The 19,839-nt window shown below is 42.6% G+C and overlaps 1 protein-coding gene across 3 annotated transcripts in view; it reads right to left on the reverse strand.

Moving 5' to 3' along the window:
• LOC119181521 (proton-coupled folate transporter-like) overlaps window positions 1-19,839 on the reverse strand; it is a 194,724-nt gene that overhangs the window by 129,921 nt on the left and 44,964 nt on the right. For all 3 annotated transcript variants that reach the window (XR_012888676.1, XM_075882974.1, XM_075882973.1), the window contains exons 2-3: window positions 10,297-10,471; window positions 8,306-8,580 (exon numbers count right to left, since the gene is read on the reverse strand). Coding sequence is in view for 2 of the 3 variants with exons in the window: in XM_075882974.1 (XP_075739089.1) it covers window positions 8,306-8,580; window positions 10,297-10,395 (374 nt within the window). In the remaining variant the exon portion in view is untranslated. The remainder of the gene's footprint in view (window positions 1-8,305; window positions 8,581-10,296; window positions 10,472-19,839) is intronic.

The raw sequence follows: 19,839 nt of genomic DNA on the forward strand, positions 1-19,839 counted from the left end.
CCGTCATTTGTCGGGGGAGGAGAAAGCCATTTTTAGCTGACATTGATAATTCATTGTGAATTTCAGGCAGCATGCTGCGCTATAGCATTTGGCTGAAGTGTTTTCGGGAGCCTCTACTACTGATCGGCAGCATTTTCTGACTGTGCTCAAAAAGTGTTGCAGAGCCCCTCCAAGAAGCTTCGCCCCTAAAATTGATTGCATAGACAACAAATGCTAGCAGTGGGGAAAATATTATGAGATGCAGATACGAGATGCAGATTTATTTACACAGCGGATCGTCAGCCGCACAATATAGCTGACGATTCTCACGGGCGAGCGCTTCATGTTTACTCCTCATTTTCATCTTTGGCCACCGCTATACTAATATTGTCGCTGTTGTGCAACGGTGATTCAGTACTGCATAAACAGCCTTTTTGGACACCGGTATTTGCATCTTCATCAGAAGGATTCTTTAGAAGCTCATGCAGCTAGTTGGCACCTTGGTAGCTGGTCAGCAAATGTATCAGCGAATCCCATCAATAACAAAAAAGCAACCAAGAACGACAGCCAGCAAACTGTATAAAAAGCTGCCCTCTTAAGAGGCTAAAACAAACCCTAAGTTCTTTCGGAAGTAGACTGATGTATTTTGAGAAAGCAGGACAAAACCTTGGAGCTACTAACAGCTATTTCATTAAAAAGAAATGAAGTTGGTCACACTTGAGACATTTTCAAGGAGTCATTTTTGTGCATGGGTGTTGGCTATTCAATTATACAGGTTTACAACAAATTTTCAAATATATCGAAGTATCTTATGATACAATGAGCAAGTATCGTATTGGACACAATTGTTTCATTAGTATTTTGCATCTGTATCTCCAATACTTCTTGCCTGAATATCTTTTATTGTACTGTGATAACATTTCAAAGTATCTTTGCTCAGCCCTGATACGATGCTTTGAAGATTCGTATATAGAGTACAAGTGTTAATTATGTGCGTGTTGATGACATCTTAGCTCGGGTTGCACACACAATACCCATATGCTGTCAATTTCAGCTTCTTCAAAGATTAAATGATGATCATGGGAATTAGTCGCCGCCATGGAGATGTGCCACTAGGTGTCCGCGTGGGTATATTTACGTCAAACAATCCTATAGCTTTGAAACATCAACAGACTTTGTGCAAGCTCTCATGTACCACCACAGTAATAAGCATTTCTTCTGTGAAGACGTATTTAACTTTTTTTTTATACCAGTTCTTATGAAGAAAACATCAGCCATGTTTCCTGTTTTGTTATTTCTTTATTTAAAGGGCCAGTGAAGAGGCTGTGACTTTCTTTGCACCCTCCAAATAAGCCTGTTAATTGGCACAGTAGACTGTGGCAATCATAATTCGTGAATATTGCAGCAGTCTGCACCATGCAGACCCTCCATTTTGAAAAACAATTCCCACACTTTTTTCCTGCAACTGACCAATTCTCCTTGTCGGTGCAGTGACGAAATCCTGCCCATGAGCAACATTATGCATCCCCGTGCACCCCTAAGATTGTTAATTGGTCTTTTGCACTATGAAATGACGCCTAGGCCCTGCGGTGATGCAGTTTCGACCAAGAGGTTCGCATTTCCATTTCCCTGCCGTTTCATAGAGCCCGAGATTACCGATATAGGCAGTATTGCCTGTAGAATAAAGAGGCATCTCGCTCTTTTTTAACGTTTAGGGAAGGGTGCGCCTCGCATTTCCATTTCTCTTTGCACCACTATGACATCTGTGCAAGTGCGAGAAGCCTTGATCAGTCGTTAGCTGCGCGCGAATGGCGCATCGCTTACATACTGTGACGTTGATAAAACGGATAAAGTTGTGACAAAGGGCCACACTTACTCCCCTTCACTGTGGAAAAAGTTGGGAAGGACGAGAGAAAAAAACTAGGCCAATCCCTCTTTTTAGGAATCACTATGTATAAAACGAAAATGAAACGTGTCTTCACGGAGGAAGCTGAGCCGTGAAGGGATGAATTCTACAGCTACAAATAGCAATGTCACGCGAAGAACGGCATGCAGCTCGAAACTGGCAGCGTGCACCTCAAGCAGCAGAAAGCAGACACAAAACGAGCATACACAGCGGGGCTTTTCGATTTTCCACTTCTATTGGTCGCCAAACACTTCCCGGACAATTTAATCCTAGAAGCTCTCTGGGAGGTTTTAGGCTGGGTTTGGGTTGGCATATGCCAAAAAGCTACAATACACACTCGCAGCCATCTTTGCGACGACTCGACAAATTGCATAGGGGGTGCCACAGAGTTAATATACTGACTCTAGAGGAAAAGCTGGGCCGGAAAAGCTATAACCATTAAAGCGCTGACATCTTGGAACGTTGTCAATGTTGCCATCACAATAATTTATAGAAATGGGAAATTTAGACGGTTCAAACACCCAAGTTATGGCAGTGAAAATCATCAACAAGCATGTTCACGCATTACGAAACAACGAAAACTGCATGATGTTTATACCAACTACTTTTAGGAAAAATCCGATGGCCATTTATGCAATTTACTGTGTGTAGAATGGGGCGTTCACAGATTTGTTCAGTAGGTAGCGCCACCATTTTTGTAACTTGAGAGCGTGGTGGTGCAGCATGCGGCTTATTGCACCAGCTTGCCTGCCTTAGTCGTCCGTGTTTTTTGTTGCCATGAGCCAAAAACTCGACTTCATGTGACAGTCTCTTCCTTCTATGTAAGAGAGATCCACATAGAGCAAAAATGATGTTATCTTGTAAAGCCTGCTCCGCCGTGCGATATGGGGTGATTACGAGTAGCGGCAAACATCAGAAGCTACTGTTTACCACTTTAGTTATGTTTCTCGTGAAGCTTCCTTCCGTGAATCACATCCGAAACTACTGCCTGCAAAGTGCATCATGCACATGCTTAAAAATTTATGTACACATTCGTTTGCAGACATGGAGACAACCTTAGAGTTATTAACTTTTTCTCAGTGGTTGTTCCTGGTGCCCTCATATGCAGCGTTTCTCGACACCAACGGTTAATTTTGCGTGAACGAACACCACGTAGCGTATCAACCTTAAAAGGCCACTCACTACGTTTGACGATTTTGAGCTGACAAGCGCAATGCGTTAATAGGGCATTCAAAAACACATATATTAAAGCTTGCAACGCTATGCGCCGTGGAAATGGGTCAAATTTTAAGATGATTGCTGCTCCACCTTCCTTTCACTGGCGCACCGTGGCCAGAGGATGAGCGCATGATGTGCACGTATAAATTGCCCTACGTACACGGCAGTGCAATGCCGTTGCTCCTCTAGATAGACGATTGTGCTCTGACATTTCCAACAGTGGCAAGTGGCATGAAAAAATTATTTAACACGACATGTGTAGTTTATGTGATTGGCTGCTTGAATAGATTTACAAAACTTGAGATAAATAATGAGACACAATAAGGGAATGTGCGCGTCTTTTCCTCATTTTATTCCCGTGAACTGAAATGAGATGCGGGGCTGATGCACAGGCGTTTCGCATGCGGTCCTGTCCTTGAGCTCAGCGCATCGAGCAGAGGACAGCCGTGGAAGCGAATGTAACACTGCTACGCGTTCGCGCACTCGTTGTGCTTATCTATTCTACCGCGTCTAAGCCAGCATTTTTGAACCGTCCCGCAGACACAGGCAGCAGACCCCGAAATAACACTGGTCAACAAAATAACGCCACTCTCGGGTTCGAGAGCTGGGCTAGTTCGGGCACGTCGTGTGCACGCGACCTCTTCATCGGATGCTGGATAGAGTAGGGAAGAGATTTGGCTTATGAAGGCTACTCGGGGGAGCGGCATGAGTTTCGAGCTCGCCTTCTCTAATCCTCAATCCGCACCGCTTAGAAGAAAAAAAAAAAACAGTTTTCTCAGCTCGTAATGAACTGATCGGAAAAGTTTTGTGGTATAATGCTCCTTATCGGACACACAACAACTTTCACAGTCTAACTACAATTCGTTATGGGGCCTAGTGAGTGGCCCTTTTAAAGAATTGAAAGTTCCCGCTATGACGTATGCAGTGGTGTAGCACTAAAGAAATATAATCAAAAGAAATGGCGCACACACCTTGAGACTGTCACTTCACCTCAGTGCGCAGATAAGAGAGCGCGGTATGTCGGCATTATCTCGACGGCAACGACTGGCAATGAACTGATAGTTTTTCTAGACATACCCTACCAGACAGCTCGCAGCATTCCGCATGAAATGTCTGAGTGTCATAGACGCAACCTTGCTTTGATTGATTTATATGTAAGGTTTAACGTCCTAAAACCACCATATAATTATAAGAGACACTGTAGTGGAGGCCTCATGAAATTTCGGTTACCTGGGGTTCTTTAACGTGCACCCTGATCTGAGTAAACGGGCCTGCAGCCTTTTCGCTTCCATCGAAAATGCAGCTGTCTCAGCCAAGATTCGATCCCACAACTTGCGGGTTAGCAGCCTAGTAACCCATAGCTACTAGACCACTGCAGCGGGGCAAATAGATGCACCCTCGCTGTATCAAAATGAGCGCATTTGTTTTTGTATGTTTTTAGTTTCTGCACTGCCATATCGGTGGGGATATTAGAGAAGCATGCTGCTTTCAGGGTTCCGTGTTCACCAAGTGCACCGTGACCGAGTGTCAAGCATTATGCTTGAGTACAAACAGGACATTGTGGTTGTATAGTAAGCAATTTTTTCGTATGTGCGCTACTTAAGTGATGCTCATTTGCTCCTTGCTTTACATCAAAGTAAAACAGCATAACTTTGAGAACGCTAGGAATGAGAGTACTAAAAATAAAAATGAATAAAAATGGGTATTGTTTTCATTTAGTGCTTGTCGAAATGTGGCTGCCTTCTTCAGCTCTGCGCCCTCGAAGGGCTGTGGCTCGAACTTACGCACGCAGTCAGGCTTGCTTTTACACCGCACAATGTTCTCGGTGTTGCATGCACATTTTTGATCGCAATCAGGGCCGGTACAGATCGAGTATGGTTCGGAGATTAGTCACACAGCGATTGAAATTAACCATGCAACAGCACCTCAGACTATGTCGTAATCAAATCTGCAATGAAGCGTGCCTGTGCCAGCCTGTTGATGCTCTCCGGTCCCTGTGCTCCGCACACTGCATACTCTCTACCCGCGCAAGCGAAAAAAAAAGAAGAGAAAGAAAGCAGCAATAATCTCCCCAGTCAAAAGCCTACAACAAAGTAGAACATTAGATAATTTTAGATTATTTGAAATTTTATAATACCTCCAAATATATGGTGAGGTTGTTTAGGGAGTTTTCAACTGAGGGGAAAGTTTTATTCTTTAATAAAGTGTCACTCTTTAAATATACAATCCAGGTTACGAGGAGTTCCTGAGGGAGCAGTGCCCTCGCTTCTTTTAAATATATTGTTAAGAAGGATTCCTAGTCATGACGAAGTATACACATATGTATATGAAGATAATATAGTAGTTTTTTTGGCTTCAGACAGTGACATACATTCGCTATATATTCACTTACAAATGTATAAATGAGCTAGTAAAAATTTGTTGCAATCTATCCATCTTTGTCTTAATGTTTCAAAGAGCACAAATATAGTTGTGCCTTTGGTCAAGTCAGTTACCATCAGAATAACTAGCGGCCTGGAGAACATGCCACAGTTGGATTTGGTAAAATATCTGGGAATATTTTATGACAACCACTTCCCTTGACATATGACCAAGAAAGGAGTCCATTGACCATTGGGAGTCCCCAGAGGCTGTGCAGCAGTCAATTGGGGATGTGGAGAGACACACTAATTATGTTTTACAAAATCCATAGAGTACATGCAGCTTTTCTGGGCACCAGCTGTTTAGCCCCGTATGAGCATTTGGATGCATATAATAATATGGTGCACCCACTTATAAATTGCGTCTTCTTCTACTCCTGCAAAAGGAGACCCTAAATTTATTCCTAGGATTACCAATATTTAGAGCCAATAATGTCCTCTACTAAGAAGCGAGATCATCTTCTCTTTTGTGCAGATTTGGAATACTAACTGTACAATCATTCCTAGTGATCTATGAGAATTCTATAAAAACCCAAATTACTTTCAAGTGTATGTCCACCAGAGTTGTTTTTTGCATCTTATTGACCACGGTTTCATACAGCGTGGGTGGACTATGAAGAATCACTTGCTGAAGCATTACATGTTAAAGTGAGTGAAGTTCCTTTCATCAGCAACGAAAGACAGAACTTTAGGAATGTTTTTCAGGATATATATCCAAACCATGCAGAAATTTCGCCTTACCATATATTAAACTAGCTTTTGCAGAAGCATTTAGAGTGGATAAATATAACAAATATCATAGCTACAGATGTCTCAAATTCTGAAGGAAAATTCGGTATTTTTTTCCAAAACTTTCAATTGTTTATTCTGATTAACACTTCCAAATTTCTTACCAGTATCTTTGGCGGAATAGCATTAGGAAAGCTGAGCCAATCAAACTCAAGTGTGGCCACAGTCACAGATACTTTATCTGTGTGTTCGACACTCGCTAAAATAGCGAATCACAGGGCTTTGGGACGTAAAACCCCCAGATAGTATTATAATTATTCTAAATTATTACAAACTTTATCAATTTCTGTTCTCTACCCACGTAACTTTAATCAGATTGTTGTGAGTGTACCGAGTCGCAAAGGGATAAAAACGAATGAAGTGATGGATGCTCTGGCGGAAACCACTCTAAGTGGTCTGATTATCTCAATTATTTTGCCAACTGCCCACATTATTCGTGACAGATTTAGAATGCGAGCAATACCTTGTCCTTAAAAAGTCATTATTCACTCATCAAAATGAGTATCGACACCTCTCCTTCTCTTGGCGTATGAATTTCTGTTGAACACGAAAAGAGGTACACAGTTAAACATGGATATATTAACCAAAAAATTCTTTGTAGAGAGGATTTTTTTATATGGAGGGTCGGCACAAATTTTGAAAAATAGATGCACAAATCAAACAAAAGTGGGACAGAAGGCAGAGCTAACCCAAAACACCTGCAAAGGAAAACTATCAATCAGCGAAGAAACTAGACCGAATGCTGTTCGCGGTTTCAACTTCCACTTCTTTTTCTGGCAGTGCTCGCCTGCATATGTTTATTACTACATCTTTTTCTAAAACATCTATTTAGCGGTAAAAGACTGCGTTACTATTGCGTTAGCGATTGTATGGACACTTTCGGCGGGTTTTCGCTGTCGCCACCATGTTCTATAACAAGTCTAAATTGATAACATGTCCCTGCGCATCGAAGCTATCTCGAGCAGGTAAAAGCGCCCGAGCCCAGCTGAAGCTCAGATCAAATGAGCTGGTTCATCTCCCCATCACTTGGAAGAGGCATAAGATAACATCCCCAGCATGTTAAAACTTCCGTCGAATGCTCAAACAGAAAGGAACCACCTGTCTTAGAGGAGCATGAAAAAAATCGCAGAATATCCACATAGTGAATGATGATGTGTGGGGCGAAGAGACCATCCGCACTTCCGTCCGTTCGTTCGTTCTTGCTTCCATCCATCCATGAGTGTGAGGCTACACAGCGCGCAAGCTGGTATACAAAAGGTGGCAGTGCACAAAAGCATTGTGTCAGCGTCAATACGCATCCCAACTTTAAGAAGTGTCTTTTTGAATATGTGACCGAGCCAGTGAAGGCTACTGAAGCAAAAACAAAAAATTTAAGGGTGGGGAGAGAGCACGTGGCTGGGGCGCCGCCGAAGAGGAAAGAAATCACAGCATATCTACGGAGTCAATGATGATGAGCAGGGCCTTATGGGGACTACAATGGTCATTATGGGGACTACTGAGATTGCATTCTAGAAATATGCATTATGAATAAAATATTACTAGCATACCACTCAGTGTTTTTTGCCTCTCTTTTGAGACAGACTTTCAGTGCATTCTCAAGAAATTAATTTGGACCACCTCGCCCAACTATCAACCGTGCTAAGCAAAAGCTTGTTTACTCAGTTATGCTTGTTTACTCTCCCAGCCCAAGTAGAGTTTGCCAACCAAATGATATGACTAGCCTATACTGCATGCACTTACTACTACCATTTTGTCAGTTTTCGAAGTCAACGGGGCAAACGCGAGGCCCTGTGTGCAGACACTTGCACTCACATGTGCAAGCAGATGCACGACCCAGAGGAAAGGTATGAGGAGAAGTCGAGCCAATAAACATGTTCACTTGTGCACAGGTGTAACTAAATTTCATGCAGCTTGCTACGGGGTATCCATTCTTCACTTCAAGGCCATGCGAAGATATACAGTGAAACTTGCTAGACTTTAACAGGAAATGCACCTTGTGACGTCGTCCTTGATGGTAACATTCCAGGAGAGGTTGCGACATGCACTGGCATTGATGGCATGCCGCTGCCAGCAGGCCTTGGTGAGCAGCAGGTCCTGGGTCATTACGAGCCGCATGGAGTACGACACGGCATACACAAATAGGAAGAGCTCCAGGTGCAGCGTGCGCACAAAGTGCAGCCAGTCCACACGCCGCATGTTTGGGGGGGCCTTCTTGTTGGCCATTGTTATGTTGGGCTGCTGCTCGGCCATGTCCATAAAGCAGCTGGTCTGAAACATTGCACTCAAGATGGAACCTCATCTAACTGAAGGTGTGCACTTGTTTATTCATAAATACTGCCGTCTAACTTTGTGTAGTACGCAAACATGGAAATGATACGTTTGGGCAAGATAAAAAGGCAGTCAGAACAGGTTAGAGAACACTTCAAAAGACACCAAAGATATTTTCTTGGTTACAGCTTCAACACACAGGTTATTCCAATTGTTTATTGTACAAGGAAAGAAAGACTATTCGACACTTTGAGTGTTTTTCAGTTACTTGTACAGGAAAGGTTTTCTGTCCCACAGTATCTTTGCCGTATAGGTATATTTTCAACCCTCCGCCTGAAATTTCACACCATAATGTCGATGCATGTTCCGTAGGAGGTGCTGCCGCCTCTAGGATTTACAAGATGCATTGAAAATGACTATGATACCTTCTTTCAGAGATATTCTTGTGAAGGAGTCTCAAATTATCACAGCATACTGTAACATAATGTAGATAATCGAAGAACAACTTTCTAAAGGCATTGGCCACATGTTTCGTTGAATTGACTACAAACAGTGCAAAAAGGAAAACAGAACAAGTGCCTTTTTCAGTTAGTTTCTGCAAAGTTACTTGAAGCATACAGTCATCAACTTTGCCCACTGATGGTAGCCGGCAACTTCTAGGACAGTACATTGAAACGATCTGTTGCAATCAACGTTAAAAAAAAAAAAAAAACTGTTTGTAGAATCTAGTCCACAATGCTTGCTACTTATTTTTGTTTCAGTAAGGCAAAAAAAAGTATGGTCCAGCAAAAAAACAAACAAAACAAAAAAATAATGTAGATTCGGGGCTGGTTTGAACCAGTGCATGTTTGCAAGACCAAGGAATTATTCTGCAATAACAAAATAACTATTCTTATCAAAATAGCTGATTAGTTGAGTCGGTGATTCCCAATAAATGAAATAGGAGCGCATAACTTAAACAGGGACTTATCTTCTCAAATGCCTGTCTAAGGTACACACTCGTTTATCAAATAACAGTTCTAATTTTTTCTTTTCTGCGTACCATACAAGGCAAATATTTCTAGGCTAAAAATAAAAATATTTATGCCATATTTGTTACAAATGACCTGCAATGTTCCCCCCAAATATTTCTTTAACTTGTGGAGAAGCAAACACGAATTGAGTGAAACGAATTCTCCATATGTCGTTCTGATGAACCCGGCAGCTCGAACTTAGACTCTCACAAATATAGCCACTTATGGCGCCTAACACACTCACTTTGAAAATATAGTCACATGCTTCTGACAGTGAGAAAAGCAATAACAGCCAGTAAAAATAAAACTCCAAATGAAATGATAATGGCACATTGTAGCCATTATTTGTTGAACAATCTAATAAGTGATAAAGCATGTCAGCATTTATACATGTGGCATCAAAGACTCAAGCGTTATAGCTGGTGGCCGCATTAGCTCCAGAAATGAAGTCTTGCCTTCATGTTGTGGATGTAATCTAACTAGAAGAGTCTAAAAGGCTGTCGGGCATTCCGGCTGAGCCTGCAGAAGGGCAAGATTATTACATACATAATAGATCGGTCACATGTTGAAAGGAAAAGCCGTACAAACATGAACTCACGAGAGATGTCAAGAGAAATATTTGTTTTTTCTTCTTGCTGTGAGTTTTCAATCCAGTTGTGGTCCAACATTCTGAATACCTAAAATGCTAGTCCAATGTCCTTACCTGATCACTCTGAGCTCTGGTTCGTAGGAGGGGCGTTCTGCTGCTGGTGCTGTGGACACCCTCGAAGTCGTCTGTATCCAGTGACAAAGCCGCGTGCATAGAGGGCTACTGCCTAATGTTCCTTTGTCTTGTCATCCACTAAACTTGTACTGAGGCTCACATGCTGCCTGCAGAGCTGCCAATGATGCACCAAAATGAGAGCATTGCAATATACAAACCACATTTTTAAACAGCTACCTCTACTGGACTTCTTAGTGGGTTGGATAGCCGATATTGGAGAATTCACCTTACCATACGTAAAACAGACACAAAGAATGCAAGATGTCAAAAGTAGGACAAAATCACATCTTGTCGATATTGCTCAAAGTCAAAGGTAAAGAAATTGACACCAGCCAGAAATGTGGCAAAAAAAAAAATGCCTCGGCTACCCTATGAGAGCTGAAACATCTTATTTTTCTCTCTCCTTTCTCTCGGCAGGTTTACCTTTGACAATGAAAGCAGAAATAATGCCCATGGTTCATTTTTGTGTCTATCTCTATTTTCACTACAATGGTTCCAACAGGTACTAAACACTTCAACACATGGCTATCCACACTGCCCTTTTTGTCCGAGGTAAAAGAACCTGCATGGTCCACATTATATTGTAGCACAATCAAAAGAGCACTTTGACAAGACAGGCATTATATATTTATGTTTTGTTGCACGGCCTTAAATGCAGTACAGACCAGATTGCCCAGTCCCCAACATCGCTTCAGCATTACAATAAGTTCACTAGAGTGACGGGCCGGTTGGTATGGCATTATTTACATGCAGACAGCAAAACAGGTGCAAGCTTTTTAATGCGTGGCACCCAAAAAGATTTTGCCATAATGTGGGATCGATGCGGAAACATAGCATCACAAATGAATACATCATGAACTTGCAGTAGAGAAGGGGGTACCCTTAGTGTCGTGCTCAGCCCACTCCTTTTCATCCCTACCCTGATACGCATAATAAAAAAACTGTCTCGAGGAGTACAAATAACGATTTACATTACTGACATCTGTATCTGGAGTGCTTCAAGTTGACGTTACATCACCAAACAGCGACTTCAAAAACATTTACAGAATATCTCTCCACGTATTTGGTGCCCTGAGACATGCCACTTTCTTTAGGAAAGAGTAACAGCCATTGCTTTCACGAGAAAAAAAATGAGCTAGTATCCACTCCTCGGTGGACGACCGCTGACCTATGAATGTCTCAAAGATTTGTGGGAATCGTCATCGACTGAAATCTTTCCTGGTCTCCACGGGTGAAGAAACATTGAACTAGAATAGTAGCAGCAACTCAACTCTTCAAATTCGTGACTGGAACACGATCCGTATGTAGAAATCATATGCTGAAGGTGCTTCGCTGATTATCTACAGCAAATAAGAGAATTCTGGAAGCCGCATGCAATAGCTGCCTACGAATATGTCTAGGGTTCCCGAAAAGCTTGTCAGCATTAGGAACTGTAGCAGAAGTAAGATGTTTCCCACTGGATGTCCTCTGAGCCAAAAAAAAACATGCGTCTTCAACTTCGACATATATTACAAGGCAAAAAGCATTTCCTGTACCGAGTTCATCTGACCCACAGCAATTGTGTGTTCGGCCAAGTTGTGCGAACGCTTCAACTCTCCCCTGTTAGTCAGCCGCAGAAATTAATGCCTGCAAAGTTTACTCCTTGGACGCTTTTACCTCTAACTATAAAACAAGTTGTACCTGGCATCAATGGCGAAAGGAGATGAATGCCACAGACTGCGCTGTTGCAGACTACTCTCCTCTCCTTAGCTGAGAACTATGCTCAGCACTCATACAGTTACACAGATGCCTCAACCACTCAGGAGACTTCTGCTTATGGTCTTTATATCACTCCTACAAGACAAACACTATCCTACCGACTGCAGTGGAAAACATCCTCGACGGCAGCAGAACTTCATGGCATCAAAGAAACTGTCATTTACACCTAGCGCCAAACGCGGGACCGATGGGTAAATTTCAGAGACTCCTAACACTACAGATATTCATCAACATCTTAAAAAAATGAATTCTCACACCGTTTCATTCGACATAGCATACCTACATTACCTGGCTATTACCAGAGGGAAATTAATCGGATTTCAGTGGATACCGGCTCATTGTGGCATTCTCGCCAAAGAAAAAAACAGATGAAGCAGCACCCAAAAGTCTTCGACACTACAATTACAGATGAACTTATTTAACGAAATTAGATGCTTCTCGAATGGCTAAAAAACTTGCATTTGAAGAAAATAAGAGACGCTGGAACCTTCCGACAGATCATTATGCCTTCCTTCACTCAATCGACCCCTATCTCAGAACAACGCTCTCAATCAGAATTCCTCAGCATCTGGCAACGCTATACCATCGTCTTTGTCTAAACAGTGCCTATGTTAACAGCTTACAGTACCGAACCCGTACTGTTAAGAGCTCACATTCAGCGAGTCCGTACTGCAACAACTGTGGACCCCATTGAAACTGTAGAACATATCTTATTTTAGTGTAGAGCGAATGCTGATGAGTGTGTGCTTTATGAACATTGCATGCATTCGATAACAGAGAGAACTTTCTCTCTTGACTGTTTATTAGGACCTTTATTTTGCGCCACGCTACAGAGGCATGCTATAAAGTCCGCGTCTTGGACAGCACCGACCAGCTAGGCAAACTCTAGCTGTAGCTTGACACCACAGAAAAACTATTGACACGCATACTCATTTAATGGTCAAAGAGATGGCTTTTCTTTATTTTTTTTATTCCATCTATCTAACTTTACATCTTGTCTTTTTTTTTTTTTTCTCTCTCCCGATTCATACTTTCAATCCCCAATCCCTTTCCCCCCGCAGAGCAGTAAGTCAGCGATTTATATATGCCAGCTAAATTCACTGATTTTCAATAAAGAGTTTTCTTTTCCTCTCTCTGATGCACCGAAGCGGAGGCTGTGCAGGGGGAGCGTTGCTGGCTAACTCAACGAGGTAGTGGCACCTTCTCTTGGGCCCTGCCAGAGTAAGCCCCTGATTCCAAAATGTTTTAGTGATATTAAATGAATTATTTCAATTATTTCTGCACTATTTTTGTAGATTATATTATTTAGGCCTTGTTTGTTTATTTTAACCCTAGTATGAGGCTTGTTATGGCCTGCGTTGGGTGCTTTACTGCAAGAGTGACCCCGCCACAGGAGCTCAATGGACAACAAAACTGGGCCCCTGAAGTGCTTCTTAAAACAGCTACACTCTTAGTCACTGAAAGCATGGCTTCATCCGAAGAGCTTGAATAATTCTGGCAAATGTCTTTCGCGCTTTCAACAGTGAGGGCCACGCATAACAACTTCGTAATTGACATCACTGATGCAATGAAAAAAAAAAAAGGTCTAATGTATCTTCGCGCCAGCTTCTCGGAGACTGATGGATAGGCATTCGCACCCCCACACTTTGCTGCCTACAGTGTATGATACATGACTGTGTCGGAAATTGCAGTGTCTGGCATTATAGTAAGCTCGGTAAGCTACCAGCTTCCTCTATTTGTAGTGCCAACTCTTCAGTGCCAGTCTCATTGCCACCATTTTGGTGAAAGAGCATTGCATCTAATGCTTTTGTAACTTTGTGGCCACAAACAAGACTAAAAATTGTCTTGCGAGTAATCTCCTGACGAGCTGTGTTGTATGTGAATGTGAACACAAAGTGTCACATGCATCATAACACAAAATGAAGAGATGAAGAAAGCAAGCAAAAATAAACTAATCCAGCAGGCCTAAACTGATACAGCTGGTTCGCATGCCAAATACAGCATTCCTTTCTCAATAAGTAAATGAAAACTGACCCAATTTTACATGTGGTGCACAGAGGTCCTTAACTCTTCGGTATAGCACCATAGGCCACGGACACAGAGTTTCAATGATTTTGAATCTTCCGCAAAATTTAAACCTGGCGCGTCATGCACAACCAACGTCATCTGGGATGGTTACTGAGAACTACTCTTTCTGTTGCTGTTTCTTTTTTTTTTCTTTTTCAGCGTGTGGAGGTGCCATTGGAAACGAGAGATTAACCGAAGGTCACATCATGCTTGACAAGAATGGCGCCCTGTCTGCGTCGCGCAGCGACATCCGACTTCTGTTGCAAGCACTTCGGCCGCTTCATCTGTTGATTTTGATTATCCAAGCAGCAGTGATGAATCCAGTAACGATGTGGGATCGTCAGATTTGACCTCTAATGACGTTCCCGCTCAGATGCCTCGGACCTCAACCGGTGCTCGCAGGTAAGCTTTGTTTCTAACTTTGCGCTTTATCGACACAAAAACGTTCTTCACATTTGACTACGGTTTTATTTTTCTATTCAGGGTCTAAACAGCCTATGGCCAGGATATTTTGCCGAATATAGCATGCCACATTAAGTTTGTACCCACAAGTGACTCCCGTGCTCATGTCGAACTAACGCTGCAAAGCGACGCGCGCCGATTCTCGAGAACACTAGCTTTTTTTCTGCTGTTTTTTTATGACAGAAGTAATAACGACATTGTGTGACAACACAAATAAATATGTATGCATTCATATTCTGGAACGGCAAACGTACGCTCGACGTGACGTCTCCTAGAAGGAGGTTACGCCATGGGAATGCTGAGATTGACTGGCATTATCATCTACATGGGAGTCGCCGAAGTGCCACGACTGCACTTGTACTGGAGTGCATCAAGAATATTCAGTGGCCTTTTGCTATGAAATGTAATGTTATGAAATGTAATGCTGTTTCTTCCTGAGTGTAAGAAAACCGCTGCTGTCATTCCTGAGTGCAAGGAATCCAGAACATTTGGCAGCTAAGGCATCAGATAGGAAGACTTGGAGGGTGTCCTGGCTATTGCGCCACATCAACCAGGAATCTGTGAACTTCTGCCAACCACAGCGTGACCTCTTTGTTGACGAGCACATGGTTAAATCTGAAGCACGATCGAAAATTAGGCAGTACTTTGAAGACAAGGTGACAACGAACACGATACACCCTGTAATTTTTCGTCGGTACTGGAAAGCGTGAGGCACCAGGATCACATGGTCTAGCCTTTGAAGTGGTGAACAAGGTTTGCACAGTGTACCTGGACCAAGGGTATAAAATTTACATGAATAATTTTTATTTTTCCGAAAGACTTTTCAAACAACTACCTGAACGCAGGACTCTAGCATACAGGACACCTCACAAAGACCGCCAATGTTTTTCAGTTGAGTTGAACGACTCTTCCTAGGAAAAGAAAGCACAGCGTGGAGATTGGGAATGGATCTGCGATGGCAACGTCCTGTACATGCAGTGGAAGGGCCGGCGTGCTGTAAACCTCATGAGCACTATGCACACTGCAAATCAGCATGTTCCCGCCAAACGAAGAAAGAAAAGGAGGGCCCAGTGGGCTCTGAGAGTCATAAAGAAACCACGCCTTGTCTATGAATATAATGGTGGAATATTAGGTGTTGACAAGTCCGACCAATAAATTGTTACGCAAACGTGCTTAGAAAGTGCGTGCACTGGTGAAAGACACTGTTCTTTCACTGATTGATTGATATGTGGAGTTCAATGTGCCAAAACCACCATATGATTATGAGAGACGCCGTAGTGGAGTGCTCCGGGAATTTCAACCACCTGAGGTCTTTTAACCTGCACCCAAATCTGAGTACACGGGCCTACAACAATTCCACCTCTATCAGAAATGCAGCCGCCACAGCTGGGATGCAATCCCGCGACCTGCAGGTAAGCAGCCGAGTACCTTAGCCACTAGACCACCGCGGAGGGACTGTTCTTCCACTGTGTGGACATTGCTTGAGTCAACAGTATTATACTGCTGCAGGACCACCGAAAAGAAAACCCATCAGTGCCAGAACTTTCTCGAAGCACTAACTATGACCACCATGCATTTAGAGAAAAATTAATTCAGCAAGTTTTCCAATACAACAAAGTTGCACAAGCTTGTACTCCATTCTTCCCACCCTTGGACCCCGTTTGGTACTAATAGAAGAGAATGAAGAGAAGAAATTACAAGATTTGCTGCAAAAAAACAAAGACATAGAATAGAACAAATTTCTTCAGCTCCACTTGCAATGTATCCCTTTGCTTCCTGCCCTCAAACGACTGCTTTGCTGAATGGCACAGCCATCAACGCTCCTAGATTGACGGGTACCGAGAAATCCACGACACAGTGTGCAGAGTTGCTGCACATAGCTAAAGGGACAATGAACATTTGCTATATTTCATAATTATGAAAATAATTTTGTAGCTGATTACACTTGCTTATTTCTGTCTGTTTTTACCTTTAATTTCATTTATGTTGTTCGTTTGACCAATAAAATTTTAATAATTATAAACCTGACAGAATTTCCATTTTATTTTATGAAAGCCACACCAATAATATATGATTACATATATTGCAATGTTATATGCATTTAGTTATTCTAGAGAAAAGAGTTTCTTTAAAGCACTGTAAATTGGCCAGTTTTATGCCGCAACGAAAGAGTCAAACCATGTCCTCTGGCAGTGTTCCCTTTATTCAATAGAATAACAGATTCTGAACAAAACACTCCATTTGCAACATGGCTTGAGCTTGGAGCTGTGGCACCTTGTCGCATCATGGCAAGACAGCAGTTGTGCGGCGCGCAACACAAAAGAACTGCTGGTGTTCTTGAAGAACACTTACTGTCTGAGAATGACTATTTTGTGCGCGTGAATGTAGAAGGTACTCGTGCATATATTCAATCCCTACATATATTATAGTCAACAGCAGACACCCGAAATTTCGATGACAGCACTGAAGACACCACAGGTGTTTCTGCTGAAGTTTGGAGTGAGCTGGCAGAGTTCCCGGGCGCTTTCGACGGATCAACAGTTCGTCAGTGCAGACGATGTCGCCATCACAGGCGAGCTACAAGATGAGGACTACGTTGCAGATGTCTTGCCCACCATGAGCCAATGCAATTTGCAATGAGAAAATTGGCGATGGCCCGTTGTCTCCGAAGTGATTAGTGCACTCGTCTAAAGCTATTGCGTGAATATAGAAGGTTGCGGCCTCAGCTGCTCCGATTGGTTGAATAACGTGGAGGCATGTGTGCTGTCGCAGGCAGCGAAGTCATTGAAACAGAAGAAAATCCCGGACTATATTGTTTCAAAGTAGGGCACGCAAGTAAGCCACCATATCAATAAAGCACTTTTCCTATTGGATGTGCCTTTGCATTATCAAATCCTATAGCAGGCATATATCAAATTATGCCATATATCGAACTAATAAGCACTTTTTGGGAAGTTGGATATACCCGGGTTCGAATGTAGTTCACCTGTATGCGACAGCTTCAAAAAAAGTGTACTTTCGCATCATCTTTTCAGATATTTGGTGGGATCTCATGTGACAAAACCCCCATATTATTGATGATGACATGTGATGTTTATTGGTGCAAAGGCCATTTGATGGCCAAAAAGTGCCAGTGCATGATTAAGAGTGAAAAATGGTTATGTTAAACGGCTGTATAGAGGCCTGAAATTTCTCGCCCTAAAGGCGGGTAAAGTATATAAGTATTATATTTACGAGAATGACATGTAATGTGTGCATTGAAAATGAGCGGCAAACGGTTGTGATAATAGAATCACGAAGGAATGGACAGTGGCACGCGTGCCCCCTCAAAGCCTTTGTGGCCAAAGGCAGGGAGGCCAGAGCTTTCGGTAATGTAGCCACTGCACCAGTGACCTCTGTTCAAAGATCATGCTGCAGATTACCCGGGTAGATGATGTGAAACCAATGAACATCATTTAAAAATGGGAACAATGAATTGAGTTTAAAAAAGGGATCTTTACCAATGAACTTCACTGGATGAAAAAGCATTTGCTCTCGATGCATGCAGTAATGGCAAATGCTCTCTTCTGATAGGGTCTAGTTCACTGCATTGTACTAAAATATGAAGCACGGTCAGTGGTTCACCAGATTTCTCGTACATGGGTGGGTCACCACTGGACAGAAGGTATGAATGTGTACTGTGTGTCTGATTCTAAGCGTTAAAATTTAGTCGCCACCACAGCCGCCAGCTACCCGCCACTTCGTGCAGCAGCGTTGAATTTTTTTGCGTTCTCTTGCTCAGACCACAGCGGCAGAAGCTTAAGGTTAAATTTCGCTCATCGCAAATTGTATTTCACATGTGACACGACGACCAAGCAGGCTTGAGTAAATTAGCAGTTTAACATAGTAAACATGCCAACCTGCAGCGCGCCAGGCTGTCAAAGTGTCTATGCCTTCGAGGAAAACACTTGCGACCGGCGGCATTTCTTCAAAGCTCCAAATGACCTTGAAGTTCTCAAGACCTGGACAGCTGCTATTTCACGAAAAGCCTTCCATGTGACAGTCAAGACCTACATTTGTGATCTTCATTCCAAATCCGAGAACCTGATTAATTGCTGCGAGCACATAGTAGGCGAAAACGTCAATATTACACGTGGTAGATGGACACCTAAGCTCTGTGCTGCTCCTCGAATTTTCTGGAATATTCCTACACACTTGCATAAACCAGCCCTATTAAAGTGCAAAAGAAAGCCCCCGAAACTTAGATAAACCACAAATTTCGAGGGTTGTGCCTCGGCAAGTGGTGTCGATGTGCCTGACGTTAACCTGGAGAACAGCAATGTTGACGAGGCTGCTGGCGTCCCCTGCGATCTAGAGTTCTGTCCAGCGGTGGCAACTTGGTTTTCTGCGTTAGTGGACAAAACGAAGTTCCAATCTTGGAATGTGAAGCTTATTGAGGAAGAAGTTGGTTTTTGTTTTTGTTTTTTCAAGTTTGCTCTTTGTTTAGGACTAAAAGCTTCAAAAACGAATTAAGGACAAAGGTAGGTGCTACAAAACCAAGTGGCTGATTACTTGCCTGCTCCTTAAAATATCGAGCCCTGCTGCTTATAGACTGTCAAAGATGAAAATACTGTCTCTGCCGACATCCTCACGCCTTCCGCAAATTATAAGGGGATGCTTTATGAAATTGGGTTCAATAAGGCTTCACTCAGCAGCATCAGCTGTTTTGCTGGAGGAAGGCCGGTCATGAGTTCGTCCACTTGACTGGTAGATAATATTCAAAGCTGTGTTTTCGTTTTTCCAAATATCGTTCTTCAATTTTTCTAGAAAAATTGTGGCCCTAATACCCGTTTTTCTTTGGTATTTAGTAGCCGAGAGTAAATTTTGGTGAAGCCTTGTTGGTTTCGTAGATTTTTCTTTTTTTTTTTTTCTTCTATTGAGGTCCTTGATTTTTTTTTTTTTGTGCTCTTGCATGGTAGACACGTTTCCCCGAGACAGCCCAAAACACTTGGTGCTCCTCCACACGTCCCGAATCTTCAAGGCTGATGTTGCAATCGAAATGGAAGGGAATAAGCTGCTATGACAGGGCCTGCATTAGGTTATCAACATAACTGAGAAAAGCTGATACCATCTGCAAGCTCATGAGTTTCAGCTGGGTTTTCAAACCATGTTCGCTCTATGCGCACAAGGGAACAAGCTGCCCCCTAGAACTGAAGT

The sequence above is a fragment of the Rhipicephalus microplus genome, unplaced genomic scaffold (genome assembly GCF_043290135.1).
Source record: "Rhipicephalus microplus isolate Deutch F79 unplaced genomic scaffold, USDA_Rmic scaffold_14, whole genome shotgun sequence".
NCBI classification, from domain to species: Eukaryota; Metazoa; Arthropoda; class Arachnida; order Ixodida; family Ixodidae; genus Rhipicephalus; species Rhipicephalus microplus.